This window comes from Haliotis cracherodii, unplaced genomic scaffold (genome assembly GCF_022045235.1).
Source record: "Haliotis cracherodii isolate W230 unplaced genomic scaffold, xgHalCrac1.p SCAF_19, whole genome shotgun sequence".
Classification (NCBI taxonomy): domain Eukaryota; kingdom Metazoa; phylum Mollusca; class Gastropoda; order Lepetellida; family Haliotidae; genus Haliotis; species Haliotis cracherodii.
Window position 1 is genome coordinate 7,042,888 of NW_027266274.1, and position 16,358 is coordinate 7,059,245.

At 40.3% G+C, this 16,358-nt stretch overlaps 1 protein-coding gene across 1 annotated transcript in view; it reads left to right on the plus strand.

Annotated features, from left to right (window-relative positions):
* LOC139466721 (opioid growth factor receptor-like protein 1) overlaps nt 1–7,504 on the plus strand; it is a 45,434-nt gene extending 37,930 nt beyond the window's left edge. Inside the window, exon 8 of the mRNA XM_071248367.1 lies at nt 662–7,504. Coding sequence (XP_071104468.1) covers nt 662–893 — 232 coding nt within the window. The 3' untranslated portion in view covers nt 894–7,504. The remainder of the gene's footprint in view (nt 1–661) is intronic.
* Nucleotides 7,505–16,358: the final 8,854 nt, after the last annotated feature.

Below are 16,358 nucleotides of genomic sequence, written 5' to 3' on the forward strand. Positions count from 1 at the left end.
CTACCCGGACCCATGGTTAGTCAAGTGATATCTTGTTTAATGACAAAAGTTATCTTAAACTCTGTGGTTACACTATAAGTCACTAATGTTCCCATTTATTTCTGACAATGCACCCATTCCTTCTGACTTTTATATGTTTGAATAAAGATAAAACTTTATGCAGTAAACTTCAGTGTATTCAAGACCAGATTGTTTTACACGTATATCTAAATACATTTGGCCAGGGCTATGGTCAAACCTTTCCAAATCGGTCAGTTTTCTATCTCTAGATATCTACAGCGGGTACACTAAGGTCGGGTTATAGGGAGGTGGGTACCCGGTAGTAAATTTGGTCTCGTCCCAGCCCTAGTGGTCTGACTTGTTAACTTGTTGATAATTTGGTTGGTTTATCATATCCGAATTGTATCGATCAATGCTCATCATGTCAATCAGTGGATTGTCTGGTCCAGATTTGATTATGTACTGACCCCGTCATATAGCTGGAAGGTTGTTGAGGAAGATGTTGAACAACAAACAACAACCATACCACCATGTAATGACGACCCTTGTCATGTTGAACAACAAACAACAACCATACCACCATGTAATGACAACCCTTGTCATGTTGAACAACAAACAACAACCATACCACCATGTAATGACGACCCTTGTCATGTTGCAGGTCCATGCATAACTATCTTCGAATCACGCGGATCTTGAAGTCACTGGGAGAACTTGGCTATGAACATCTGAAAGCTCCTTTTGTGCGCTTCATCCTGAAGGAAGCCATGGAACAGAAGACCCTGGAAAATACACTTGATAGTTGCTACAACTACTGGATAGAGACCATCAAGGACGACAAGACCAGAGAGGAACTCCGAGACTTTGCAGATAATCTCATTTGTTCTGATTGATAAAAACTGTTTCTTGTCATATTTTTATAGTTTTTAGAGGGTTTTCCCTGATAAATTCATCTTTGATAAAGTAGTGTCAGGAAATGGAAGCTGAAGTTTCTCTTATGTTTGAACAGTACCGTATTCGACGTAATAAGCACCCAATGCGCTCTCAAAATTAGGAATAGGGGGCTCTTTTTAGAATATAATTTTGGTGAAAAAAACAGACTTGAAAGATAAATTTCGGGTTGATGCTGACAGCCTGAAATGTTTATTTACGACAGATATATTTTTCCAAAATTAAATTGCGCATAAGTAAGGTTGCATATAACACACGAGTGTGTATTTTACGTGAATAAATAAGTCTTGTGTACATTGATCAGTTGGAAGGGGTGTTAATTGGGATTGTTCACTTGCCAATATATTAGCAAATATCACTGTGGGCGCTTATTGGAGCGGGGCGCTTATTACGTCGAATACGGTATTCCAAAGAACATTCAGAGAATGCCTTTGAATACATCCAGAATCATTCAGGGTTATTAGTTGAATGGAAGATAAGATTCAAGAACCAAGAACTTGCTCATGTAATAAGCAATAATAATATTTTTTAAATAGTATTAAATTAAATCAGATCATTTTGTACACATTAAAAAAAAATGTTTGTTTGCCATATCCAACTTGCTGTGTAAATTGTTTGTCATGGGTTGGCTTTATTTTAAGTATTGGGAAGACATAATTTTGAACTTTCATTATCAAAACTTGTCAATGGATTCTAGATTTCCTGTTGATGTTCTACTGTGAAATATCAACAGCAAATAAACCTAATTTTATGAATATTTGCAAAGAAATTTAGTCAGAATGTTTTGGATTCTGAAGTATCAGTTAGCAAACATTCATCTTGTTCTTCTCCAGCAGGCAAGTTCTGTCCATTATAATGTTCTATAGTTCTCTGTAAGAATATTGGGATATTAGCATGAGTCCTGCTTCACAAATACCCTGTTCTCACATATCACAGGTTGTGCATTTCAAACTGTATGTGGATTGTCCGACTTTCACTAATTATTTGTCAGCTTTACAATTGTGATTATCACTGATTTTTCATTTCTATGTTGATTTTAGTGTGTGTTTCATATTTACCTTTCCTGTTTAGCACCAGCTTTGAATTAATAAGTTTGGAGTCTTGGTGCAGGTAACTGACAGTAATTTTGAGTACATTCAAACCTTGTTATGTCAAACTTGGATGTGTTGACATCATGGTTGTCCATGAACCCATTTGAGAGCCCCTAATGTCCAAATTTAGCCTAGTCCCCCACCCCCGATGTCTTGAATTCTTGGTAACTCCAACATTTTTCCAGGTCCCCTCAAGTTCGACACGAGGTTTGACTATATATACACTATTTCCCCTGATCAGCATAGCTTTCTGATATGGACAATTTGAAGATCAGTTTATTACACTCAGTTGGAGATAAACCTAGTGTGTTTTGAAATTTGAAACCCTCTCACCATACTCACTGTAGAATCAATAGCTCTTATTTTTAATTTGGAAGCGAGCGCTTTAGCCTGTCATCAAATCAATATGACTATAAGTACCCTGGAGTGTCACTAGGGGACACTACATCTATATACAGAAACCGTCCATATTTAAGTAATTTCAGTGGGTGTCATGGATATATTGGCATTACATACATCTGGTGGGACACATAGGCCTCGTACAGTATATATCTGTGATAAGTCTAAGCTTTGAGTAACGACCAACTATTTCATTTCCTTGAGGGAACCAGAGATTTTCGTATTATTTTTTTGTCCCTGTGGGTTTCAGGGTTAGAATTGTTCCCACGATCTATCCTAGTAGTAAGAGGCGACAATGAATCGAGTGGTCAGGCTTCGTGTCGTAATACCCTGATGGTGTGGATTGCTGCTCACAGTATCAATCACTGGATTAAGTGGTCCAGACTCAATTATTTATAAGCTGCTGTGAAAGAGATGGAATAATGCTCCGTGCAGCGTTAAAGAACGCACGCACGCACGCACGCACGCACGCACGCACGCACGCACGCACGCACGCACGCACGCACACACACACACACACACACAGCTCTTAGTTTTTGCCAATTTAGCATTAAGTGATGTAAATGACTGACAAGACCTATAGTATCCAACAATTATCTAATGTAACTATTTGAGACAGTTAGGATAAGGTTGTGCAGATGCTACACATTTGGTTCTGGGTTTAACACAGACATGTTGCTGGAATATTGCTGAATGCCGCATTTAACAACAAACAAACATCATCCTTTAGAAAAGATTTTATTTCAGATAATGGCATTGAGCAGGGCCTTTGTTGTTGTTTTCTGTGTTCATTACAAGTGCCCTGAATGGTTTCCAGAGTTGCGTCCCTTGGGCACACCAGAAACCTATGATTGTGGGTTCGAATCCCGGTTGGCCCCTATCATGTTTCTAGGTTTGTCAGCACCATACCCGTGTTCGTGGGTTTCACCGAAGTGGTAAACATCTGAAACCTGCATCACTTCGGGCTTTCCTCCCACATTGAGCTGACACACCGTGCTATAACTGAAATACTGTTAAAAGCGGCGTTTAACCCAACTCACTCACTCACCAATCCAATGTGATGAGACACTATTGTCAAACTAGCCTCCTCTTCTGCATGTTAATGGCAGGCAGTATGGTACCCCAGTGGTTAATGCATTTACCGCTGAATATGGCTAAGTGAGGCGTTAAACAAACAAATCTTGTTTTGGATCTATGTGTTGTTGATTCATTCATTTTAGGTAGCGTACAAGCTGTATCATTAATCACTATAATAATAATAATAAAATAATAATAATAAAAATAATAATTAAAGCTGCAAGCAGCAATGGTGGGCTCCAAGTAACACTGCGCACAAACATCCATGTTTGAATCCTCAAAGGGTTTCCTTGTACCAAATCCGTTTAATGTAGGCACCACTTGCAGGGTATCGCCGCTACAAAATTGTTGTATGCCAGGGTGTCCAAGTACCCATTTCTGACATCGAACATGTTCAAATCCACAAAAGGTTTGCTTGTACCAACTCTGGGAAAAGATAGTCACAGGATATCGCCGCTACGAAATTGGCGTGTTCCAAGGGTGTCCCAAATATTAATCAGATATTACCACCAAGTGGTGTTACTTTTAGCATGCAACCAAGAACAAACAATAGGATGCATATGGCACACTAACTTCATGAAAACTTGCAATAGTTTCTGTCAACAACTATACAAGATATGACCTTTAAAGTAAAATTTCAGTGAAAAAAATCATCAAAAGCAAAATCCAACAGGGCCATCAGTAAGAAAGATATCCAAAAACGGCTAACAGAGTTTGATGTGTTGTGTGTGGAGACAATTCTCAGAAAGTTTAAAATCATTTCATGCAGTGGACTCGGAGGTGTTTGCATTCGAAGACATGTACCCAAAACACACTGAAAACATTGAATCCAATATTGCTGCCAAACCAACAAACCAATGACCAAAGTTAAAGAACTACCGAAAGCAGCAGACACAAAGTTTTTAAGTAATCTGACTTGCGGTTGCCAAGCAATAGGGCAAAAGGTATATTCAAAACTTTAGTTATCCGCCCTTTGTCGTTGGGCCTACGGCCTTGGGATTTTTTTCATATCTAAAACTCAACTGGCTCCATACACATACAAAATTTGAATGGAATTGAGCCAGTGGTTACTTCGCTAGCTCTGGCACAAAAATCAGCAGAAATAATATTAATAAATAAATCGGCCGATTACAATAGGGCTTCCAGCTTTTCAGCTTGGAGCCCTAATGATAATAATGGAATTTCTATTCCACCATATCCACCCAGGTGCATGCTCATAGCACTACATAAAACCATCACTGTTGTTTGTCATGATAGTGCAGAAAGTGGCATAAATACATACTCACTCACTCACTCACTCACTCACTCATCCACCAGCAGCTGCAGCAAAGGTATGATTGCTCTGGTAGTTATTATTGCACCATCATGAAGGTTTCCTGTAAAGAGATAACAAATATGTTTCATGTAACAGTACTTGTGTCTCAAGTGCCTAACAGTTGCTTATGAAGGATATATATATGAAGGAAAGAATTAACAGAATTAAGGAATTGATATCATGCTATCTATGTAAGAGTGTATATAAAGTGTATGAAGAGGCTGGATAGTGTCTATAATGGCTGTAAATGTTTTGTGTCTCCTTTTCAGTTGAAAATGTAAAAAACAAAGTGAAAATTCTCTGTGCAGAGTATTTTCCCTTTGACATGTCAGAATCCTATGATCATGGGTTTGAATCCCAGAATCGTCCCAAATTTTATTCATGGTATCTCAGCTCCAGCACTACAGTCTTCCTCCCATGTTAAGCTGAAGCATCATGAAGTAACTGAAAAACATGTTCACAGCAGCGTTAAACCCTAACACATACACTCGCCTTGTGCACTATCTCTGTCTAAAGCACGACACATCTCCTCTAGTGCTGTACTAGTTCACCAAGATCCAGTCATTACTTTGACTAATGATACTTGCATCATTTGAGGAGGCCGTGCATTGATGAGAAAAGTTGCATGTATACATACAGAGCACCTGTTATTATTATAAAACAGTATGAAAACTACTTGTTATATTAATATACTGTTTTCTGATGGTATGTGAGTGAGTGGCCAGCATTGTAAATTTTATTGGTTTATCTTGTTTGGTTGGGCCAATTGTCATTGCAGTGGATGGTGTAATAGTATGCCAGTGTCAGAGTGTGTTGCTACCATAGCTACAGCCCCAGTTCTAGACTAACATCTAGTCTCTGAAATGAACATATTTTGCAGAAAAAAAGAGTTATATATTATAGGTATAAAATATTATAAAAAGGAGCCCAGAGACTTTCTTCATTTTCAGATAGTGCAGTAATCTAGACTTGCCAAACATTATAGACTTGCATGGGCTGTATTGGATGTAATTGTTTCAAGGTCTGTATGACCGACTACCCCAGCTCCATCTCTAACTGATATCTGATTGGAGCACCAGAAAAACGGTTCCTTCAGTGGGAATGATAGTCTGTCTCAAGACCCTGATACAAATATATCAACTACAGCCCATGCAAGTCTATAATGTTTGGCAAGTCTAGATTACTGCAGTATCAAATGAAGAGAATCACTGGGCTCCCTTTTTATTATATTTTTATTAAGATAACTGAACAACTGTTTTTTCTGTACGATGTGTTCATTTCAGAGACTATATGTTAGTCTATGGAAATGAGAGAAATTCCTGAATTGTTAGTGATAGTGAAAGTGATAATGAAGAGTGATTTAGTCCCTCCCTGTACCAGTAGCTTTCACGTATGGATTTATTTTGATTTATAAAGAAAAGAATCTAAACTTGATTATTTATTTAATTCAAACTGTTTATGAACATAATGGGATTCTGCTTGTCCTTGTTGTTTCTGCTTTATACATATATAAGCTGTATATTAGTTTATGTGTTTTTGAAAATGTTAAGTATACCAACTTTACTTGAAACTGTGAATGTCCTGATATAATTTACATTAATAAGAATAAACTTTGTCTTCATTTTTGTAGGCCCAACCATATGGAAGTGTACCTTAATGTAAATGTTTCATGATATCAAGTGTGCATGGACTTAGGAGGTTTCGAGTGAATAGGTGTCCTACGTCCTACCTGTGACGTAGGAAGAGGCGAACCTCGATAGGAAACTTGAAAACTTTCTTGATTTCTTAGAGGGTACAGTGTGTTGAAGCCTATTCTTGATGTCTGCCATGATCTGGCTAGAATACTGGTAAAAGCGGTATAATACCCAACTCACTCACTCACCTGTTCTCAGAGATAATCAAAGTGCAACACTTTCGGTGGTCGTATTTATTATAAGTTTTGTGTCCATTGCGTCATTTGTTAGTCACTTGGTATCCGGTGTTATTTCAGTATTGTGTTTTTTCGGGGTTGTTTCCTAATTGTCTAACAATTTTCACCATTTTCAGGGTAGAAGGGAACCCCGAGATCCTAGTTTCGAGAACGACTATCGACGATGGTGGTTACAATATCACCTAGCTGTTTGTGTGTCGTCGTGCCACAACAGTGTGAGCCAGATGCGGGCCTTGCCCAGATTCTGTTACTCACAGGCCTTCGTATAGTTGCTGTATTGCCGATTGCGGCTTAAAACAACATTCATTCCCCCATTAGTTGATCTTCACTGATATATATTACATCTTGGCAAATCTACTTGAGAAGGGTGTAAGTTCTTCAGAACCATGATTGTCATCTCGCCGGTAATTGTTGCAAGTATGCAGATGCAGCAATATTTACTCACTTGATTCGCAATTGTCTCACATGGTGCCTTCAGATTCTTCATTTGATCCTGCAAATTTCTGCCATTTCAAGAGCCCTGATAATGCTCTGCATTATTCATAGGAGGATGCACATATCAGGCTCTGTCTTTGGAAACACCGATAACAAATCTACTAAAATTTCTTGTTTAATAGTTAATATAGAATATAAATAAGACATACTTTGTACAGTAAGCTGTATACTTGTCTTTTGTCACACTTTGTAAATATTTGTTTTGAATAAAATTATTAGCCAAACAACCATGTACATATGATATTTATGAGCATAATTCCAAATAAAGTTTCACATCAAACTGTCTTATTGTGTTTTGTGTGCCGTATCAAGTTTCAATGATGCACGTCATATCGACGACAAACCATCTTCCCGAGGTAAAGCAACTAGGCTGGAATTTCCATGCTTAATGGTAGTGCCACCAGTGGCTATTACAAGTTATGTCCCTTCTGTGACCCTCCTGTTGACCCGCCTGATTCCACCTTTCATATCACTTTTATTTGCTTCAAAACAAAATGGCGGCGCCCAGTCAATACGATATGATCGATAATCTAGATCTATAATGTGATAAGATGGGTCTTACCCCACAACGTGGCTCAAATCACATGAACACCTTGATTAAAAACATGAAAAGATTTGCAAAATGTCTGTCGAGGCCCAGTTTGACAGTCCACATGCTTGGACTTATATAGTTAACTGACTTGCCTCAGGAAGTTGACACAAACTGTCTGTTCATACATACTGACATTGAATGTAACCAAAAATGAACTGAGCCCAGATCAGATCAGATCAGATGTGCCCTGTCTTCAACTGGACTCTATCTTAACTTTTGAGAGATATTCATTTTTCACTGGGACAAAACCTGAGATTGGTTTGCACAGTCTTCAGGTCAGCTCTCCTCTGTAAAGATAAAATGTGAAGCTATAATTAATCTGAAGTAATATTAAGGGATCTCTTCAGATTTTTACAGTTCATAGCTCGCCGTGACCCCATTGACTGAGGTACTCGGCCAATTCCTGAAGTTAGTCCATGGACCTGAGACCCTATCCTCTGTGCTGCGTCCAAACCACAAGAACCAAGGCCCTTGAAGGTTGTGGGATGACTAGCCTTCACCAACACAACTGTTGTGTCACCCTGGAACGCCACTTGGTGGGATCAGCATTAAATCCTGATAACTGGGATTTACTGTGTCATTTATCATGTTCAGAATTGTGCTTGTTTTTGAGAATTCTGGTCTGTCCATTTTATGGAGCTATAATCCAACAAACATGGTGATAAACCTCACTCACTGACCACCATGGGGGCCCCCTTAATGCTTCACAAAGCCCAACACATTTATTAGCAATACCACTGAAAAGGGGGGGTCAAGTCCATCTTCACTAAAGTCCTATCAATGGATCAGCAACATTGTTGAGATACCTGTGATAATCTACTACAGGAATGGCTTTATGTGTTATCGTAGGTTGGCTGTACGTTATCAGGAACATGCATAAACTACACCAGTGTGATCCTCGTGTGACCAGAGCTAGCACCAGTGATTTATAGAAGAGGTACTGGATTAGCATGTTGTCAGAATAAGTTGCTGACTCATCAGATTCTTCAATTACTTGTTCGTCAGCCAGATGTTAATCTGGACAGTTCCTTTAATCTGAAACCCTAAACTCGATCAACATACAGCTCTGAGACTGCCATTACACTTAGATGTCCATCACTAGATCCAGCTGGAAATATAAATTGTCAATGCAAGAGAATAAACAGCCTAGATTTTCTGCCGAAACAGATAAGGCTGGTATAACACAAAGATGGCTAACACTAGGCCCAGCTGTAAGACTGGTATTACACAAAGATGACTGACACCTGGCCCAGCTCTAAGACTGGTATTACACAAAGATGGCTAACACTAGGCCCAGCTGTAAGACTGGTATTACACAAAGATGGCTGACACCTGGCCCAGCTCTAAGACTGGTATTACACAAAGATGGCTGACACTAGGCCCAGCTGTAAGACTGGTATTACACAAAGATGACTGACACCTGGCCCAGCTCTAAGACTGGTATTACACAAAGATGGCTAACACTAGGCCCAGCTGTAAGACTGGTATTACTCAAAGATGACTGACACCTGGCCCAGCTCTAAGACTGGTATTACACAAAGATGGCTGACACTTGGCCCAGCTGTAAGACTGGTATTACACAAAGATGGCTGACACTTGGGCCAGCTGTAAGACTGGTATTACACAAAGATGGCTAACACTAGACCCAGCTCTAAGACTGGTATTACACAAAGATGGCTGACACTTGGGCCAGCTGTAAGACTGGTATTACACAAAGATGGCTGACACTTGGCCCAGCTGTAAGACTGGTATTACACAAAGATGGCTGACACTTGGCCCAGCTGTAAGACTGGTATTACACAAAGATGGCTGACACTTGGGCCAGCTGTAAGACTGGTAAAACACAAAGATGGCTGACACTAGGCCCAGCTGAAAGACTGGTATTACACAAAGATGGCTGACACTAGACCCAGCTGTAAGACTGGTAAAACTCAAAGATGGCTTACACTTGGCCCAGCTGTAAGACAGGTATTACACAAAGATGGCTGACACTTGGGCCAGCTGTAAGACTGGTATTACACAAAGATGGCTGACACCTGGCCCAGCTGTAAGACAGGTATTACACAAAGATGGCTGACACTTGGGCCAGCTGTAAGACTGGTATTACACAAAGATGGCTGACACCTGGCCCAGCTGTAAGACAGGTATTACACAAAGATGGCTGACACTTGGCCCAGCTGTAAGACTGGTATTACACAAAGATGGCTGACACCTGGCCCAGCTCTAAGACTGGTAAAACACAAAGATGGCTGACACCTGGCCCAGCTGAAAGACAGGTATCACACAAAGATGGCTGACACTTGGCCCAGCTGTAAGACTGGTATTACACAAAGATGGCTTACACTTGGCCCAGCTGTAAGACTGGTAAAACACAAAGATCTCGTACATTGACCTCAGCTGTATTAATCTAAAATGTTTTCCACTACACAGGCAAGTGATGTGGTTTAGTCCATGTGATATCGTTCTAGTCCTATGTAAACTTATTATCATAACATTTTACTTCGGCCAAACGTAAGGTGATATTCTAGGCCAAGCTGTGAAGGGGGTTACCCTCCACTCACGTTAAATAAATCATGTTTCGGTTTGTCAGATTTTTTTGTAATCTCTGTTGATTGTTCACACCAAGTCCTGTCGAAGAACAGGCGTTTATGGTCATTTCGTGAAGAAAGCATGCCACGTGACTTGAATTGACAAAACAGCGTGACGTGTGACGACGACGACGAGTAAATTAAACCTGTCTTGACAGTCTCATATGTCAAGAAATAAATTGTGTCACAAATTAAGTGTTTAATGTTTTGAAATAACAGCCCTGTTGATATTCTTTGGGGCCCTTTTTGACCTTCCTAATTTATGAAGGTATTTAATAGATGGTTCACACGTGGTCGTGTTTGTACGACCATTGAGTCTACGCAGTTATAGATAGTGACGTCGTTATGAAGTTGTGTGTTTCGTGGTGGTAAATATATCACCGCGTTGAACATACATGGCACACAGGTGTCAGTAAACAAAATGTTTACGAATATTCTTGTGAAAGACGGCTCATGACATTAAAGACCCTTGACATATTGTGGGTAAATTTGTATAAATGTGTGAGGTGCTTAGTGGACTACAGTAGCGGATTGTCACTCCCTTTGCAATGCAGCAGGATACTCTGTACATTGTCCTGTCCTGTACTTGTGTCTGTCTGTCTGTCCGATGTGTCATGTAACATTGATGTGTCTTGTGTCTGTCTGTCTTTCTATCTGTCTGTCTGCCCGGTGTGTCACGTAACATTGATGTTTCTTGTGTCTGTCTGTCTCTCCGGTGTGTCACGCAACATTGATGTGTCTTGTGTCTGTCTGTCTGTCTGTCTGTCCGGTGTGTCACGCAACATTGATGTGTCTTGTGTCTGTCTGTCTGTCTGTCTGGTGTGTCACGCAACATTGATGTGTCTTGTGTCTGTCTGCCCGGTGTGTCACGCAACATTGATGTGTCTTGTGTCTGTCTGTATGTCTGTCTCTCCGGTGTGTCACGTAACATTGATGTGTTTTGTGTCTGTCTGTCTCTCCGGTGTGTCACGTAACATTGATGTGTCTTGTGTCCGTCTGTCTGTCCGGTGTATCACGTAACATTGATGTGTCTTGTGTCTGTCTGTCTGTCTGTCTCTCCGGTGTGTCACGCAACATTGATGTGTCTTGTGTCTGTCTGTCTGTCTGTCTCTCCGGTGTGTCACGCAACATTGATGTGTCTTGTGTCCGTCTGTCTGTCCGGTGTATCACGTAACATTGATGTGTCTTGTTTCTGTCTGTCTGTTCAGCGTGTCACGTAGCATTATGTGTCCTGTACTTGTGTCTGTCTGTCCGGTGTCTCATGTAACATTGATGTATCACATTCTTCGTTGTAACACTGGTGTGTCTTGTGTCTGTCTGCCCGGTGTGTCATGTAACATTGATGTATTCCATTCCTCGTTGTAACATTGATGTGTCTTGTGTCTGCCCGGTGTGTTATGTAAAATTGACGTGTCTTGTGTCTGTCTGTTCAGCGTGTCACGTAGCATTGATGTGTCCTGTTCTTCGTTGTAACATTGTTGTGTCTTGTGTCTGTCTGTCTGGTGTGTCACGTAACACTGATGTGTCATGTGTCTGTCTGATGTGTCATGTAACATTGATGTGTCTTGTGTCTGTCTGTCTTGTGTGTCATGCAACGTTGATGTGTCTTGTGTCTGCATGTCTGTCTGGTGTGTCACGTAACATTGATGTGTCTTATGTCTGTCTGTCTGATGTGTCATGCAACGTTGATGTGCTCTGTACTTTTGTCAGTCTGTCTGTCTGTCAGTTTGTTTGCCTGTCTGTCCGTCGTGTCACGTAATAATGTGTCCTGCACTTAATGGTGTCAATCTGAGCGACGTGTCGTGTATACGAAGCACTGCCATGTCGTGTGCTTGTATTGTGTCATGTAACATTAACTTGTCTGTCTACTAGATAGGTATAGAAGCATCACTGTATAACACCAGCACCACCAGCAGCAGCAGCAATGGTAGTGCTGTCGTATCAGTGTAGATCACGCCAGTGAATTAGTGAATGCTGTTTTACGCCAGTCAGCACTATTTCATCTATTCCATCTATGTTTCTCAGATGTTTGCCGTGCATCTGTGCGTAAGAAATTCGCACTAATAGTTTTGTTTGTTTGTTGTTTAACGCCGCACTCAGCAATATTCCAGCTATATGACCGCGGTCTGTATATATATAATCGAGTCTGGGCAAGATAATACAGTGATTGACACATGAGCATCGATCCACGCAGTTGGGATACGATGACATGCATCAACCAAGTCAGCGAGCCTGACCACCCGATCCCGTTAATATGCATCAACCAAGTCAGCTAGCGAGCCTGACCACCCGATCCCGTTAGTCGCCTCTTATACGACAAGCATAGTCGCCTGATATATTCGGCAAGCATGGGTTGCATGCTGAAGACATATTCTTCCATGGATCTTCACGGGTGGATTAACTAGTATTGACAAAAATGGCATCCGTATCTGTGGGACATTCCGGGTCAGGAAACTCACATTTGTTGTGAAGGGAATTAAATTGGATGGTCAGTCTTTTGGGATTCGCTGATTGTGTTTCATCGTCCCCCAATATCGTGGGTCGTCGCTCGATCGTCTCAGACTCGAATATGTACACCCTTAAAAAGCCTCATATTCCTGATAGCGGCGTCAAACAAAATGCACTCAATATGGTAGAGCAAGAGGTAGCATCTGGTTGTTTGATGTTTCTTGTTGGTACAACTGAAATATTGTTCAAAGCGGCGTTTAACACAAGTCACTCGCAACTAATTTGCAGATGTGGTTGCGTGCACGATTAGAAATATTTGTATAGTGTGTGTGTGTGTGTGTGTCATAGGCACATGTGATTTTATTGAGGTTGTGGGTATCGTTTTCCAGACGCCAGGTTCAAACATTAGGAAGGCATGCATGGGTCACTCACTACACATGATACCAATATCGGGATTCGAACACGGGAATTCCCCTTGACAGACACCTGAACCAGCAGGCTTCTCCCAATAATCTTTGATTACGTGCAACTATTCTTGCAGGCCATGCTTAAAATGTTTTAACTAAGGCTGTATATTCCTCAGGTAGATTTACGCTGCCTGCCTAAACCCCTTGGCGCAAACGCTACTCCAGAGAGAATCCTATTTCGATCGTGTTTATTGCCAGTGCGATTTACAGATTTAACAAGAATGAGAAGCACGTCCAAAGTTTATCTTCAAAAACATTTTTCGATTGACTAATAACGCCAAGGGTCATTAAAACACAAGCTTAGACGACGTTTTAAAAAGACTCCGATCCAGGGGTTAGATATCTTGACCTCTGGATTTGATCATAAGTCATTTACATCGATATAAAGTAGGGCAAGGCAGCCCAGGTGCGCGCAGAACGTTGTTTCCTAGCAACGGATGACGTCATAGGCATGACGCCAGCATTTGCACGTGGAGTGGATTTTCCCGCAGTGCGGTGGCCTGTTGGTTCAAAATGAGATTTATAGAGGATTTGAAAGAAAGGAAACCGACTTAAAAACACCCCGGATAATTACAAGAAAAACCCCGGGGTGCCAGAAACAATATCTACACTTAATGCAGTCTCCAGGTCGTATAAATAGCTTGAAGGCTTGATACGAAAGCGGAGACAGTAGAAAATCCATACATGGCATGAATAGATCTATATTGATACTGTTTGATTTTAACAGTTAAAATATGTAGTTTATTTGTAAGACCAGTAGTCCCTGGTCACGTGGAATTTTACGGTCTTGTATATCAAGGTTTAGAGATTAAAAGAAGGATTTTTTTAATTTTTTTCAAAAATAAATGTTTTTGGACTGATATCAAGTTTCTTGTTCTAAATGTTCACATAACACACTTATCAAAATACTAAAGTAACTAAACACTTTTCTGGACGTTTATTTTCCAATATAGTACGATAAGGCGATCGCTAAAAGTTAAGTTTCATTCTTTTCTTTTTTTTTTTCGTGGCTTTTTTCATTCTTTTGTTCCATCACTACCATCCATATTCGATGAAAACAATCATTTTCATTAATTAATTAATTAGATGTGTGGAAGAGGAACTTGAATGCTCTATCTATAAGTAGAGGCAGAGGTATTTTTGAGCCACCGAATTCATTTTTTATCCCTATTTCTTAACAGTAGAATCCCCAGTCAAACTGAACAGCAACATTGTAACATGACTGAACATTGTCGTTTTTTCTCATAATTAAAATTAACAAAATATCCAAATCTTTAAATGGTATGTTATAGTTACAACTCAACAAGACGCTCGAGTTGTTTGGGCAGTAAGAGCACGGTTTGGCTTGACATTTGATTGACAGACAAGAGGATCACCTCGGGGCGCGAGTTTGTGTAAAATTTAGTGACGTATAATATGACGTTAAATATGACGTCACATGCTTTCTGCCTTCGAACCGTTTTTACCCTCTTGGTGCCACGGGACCATATATGGTCCCTTACGTTTCACACCCGCATACTGCCAGGTGACCATATATGGTCTCGAGAAAATGCCCTTTTTAACCCTCTTGGTGCCACGGGACCATATATGGTCCCTCACTTTTCACACCCGCATAGTGCCAGGGGACCATATATGGTCCCGAGAAAATGCCCCTTTTAAACTGTGAATTTTGATATTCAACACTGAGTGCGCTAAGTCAAAACTATAACCATCATCACCCAAATCATCTTAGCTTTAACATCGTGTAACTCGTACTTTATACAGTGCTACGGATTGCGAAATATGGCGAGATTAGTAAAGTGGCTACCGCTCTTCTCGGCCTTTTTCTGCCATGTTTGAACACCAAGCGAATGACGGCGAATTTTGATTATGCACCCATGTCACATACACGTAAATATTTTCAGACAAAATCCTTGTTCATAAGAAAAAATATGACCTGAGTGATCAGAAAGACATATTTTTCCCAACTGTATACTTATTCACGTAAATACAATTCTGTTCACTCCTTATGAACAAGTTTATTTACACGTTTTGTATACTTTTATCGACTATCGGTAATGGCGGAATGGTCGGTACACATGAGAAAACGACAGTGTATATTTCCATTACATTTATGACGTACATTGAATGAATTTATAACCATCATCACCCTAATCATCTCAACTTTAATATCGTGTAACTCATATTTTATGCAGTGCTACGGATTGCGAAATATGGCGAGATTAGTAATGTGGTTACCGCGCTTCTCGGTCTTTTTCTGCCATGTTTGAACACCAAGCGAAAGAAGGCAATGTTTATTATGCACCCATGTCACATACACGTAACTATTATTATATCAGACAGCCAATTTGAAAAAGAAATCTGATCGTGCTGATCAGAAATGATTTACTTGTCCCCACTGTACAGTTATTGGCGTAAGAGTACTAACGTTTAGTCGGCCACGGTAGTTTTTTGTTCCAAGTATTGCATATGTTTATCGACTGTGTGTCATGGCGATTTAGCACGGCGCTACATACCAACCGACAGTGCAGATTGTCTTCTTATTTATGATGCTGAATTACAGAAAATATTCAAATCAAAGATATGGAAAGATAGCTATAATCGTTAATATTAAGTTGGTATTGTGTATATTTATGGGCAGGAGGTTCATGATCAAAACCTAAACATTGAATGGCCAAGCCCGAAGTGATCGACAGGGCACGTTCGCCTCATATCTGTGCCGCGATTTCTTGTTTACAGGTTGTCCTACATACTTGCCCGTTCAGACAAATAACTGCTACTTTTTTCATATGAAATGACTAAGAGTCATGTGTGATTGCTCAAACTACCTGACCGTGTGAGTGACTTGCCCTAACTGTTTCACATTTTGTCGCAAATGGAGATTTCAGAAGTGTGGCCACGACATCTAACGTGAGTCGACGCCATATTGTAAACAAATTGTGTCAAGGTCGGTTCCACATGTGGTAGCTCAGGCCCCGTTTCTGTCGATGGTGCACGCGATACAA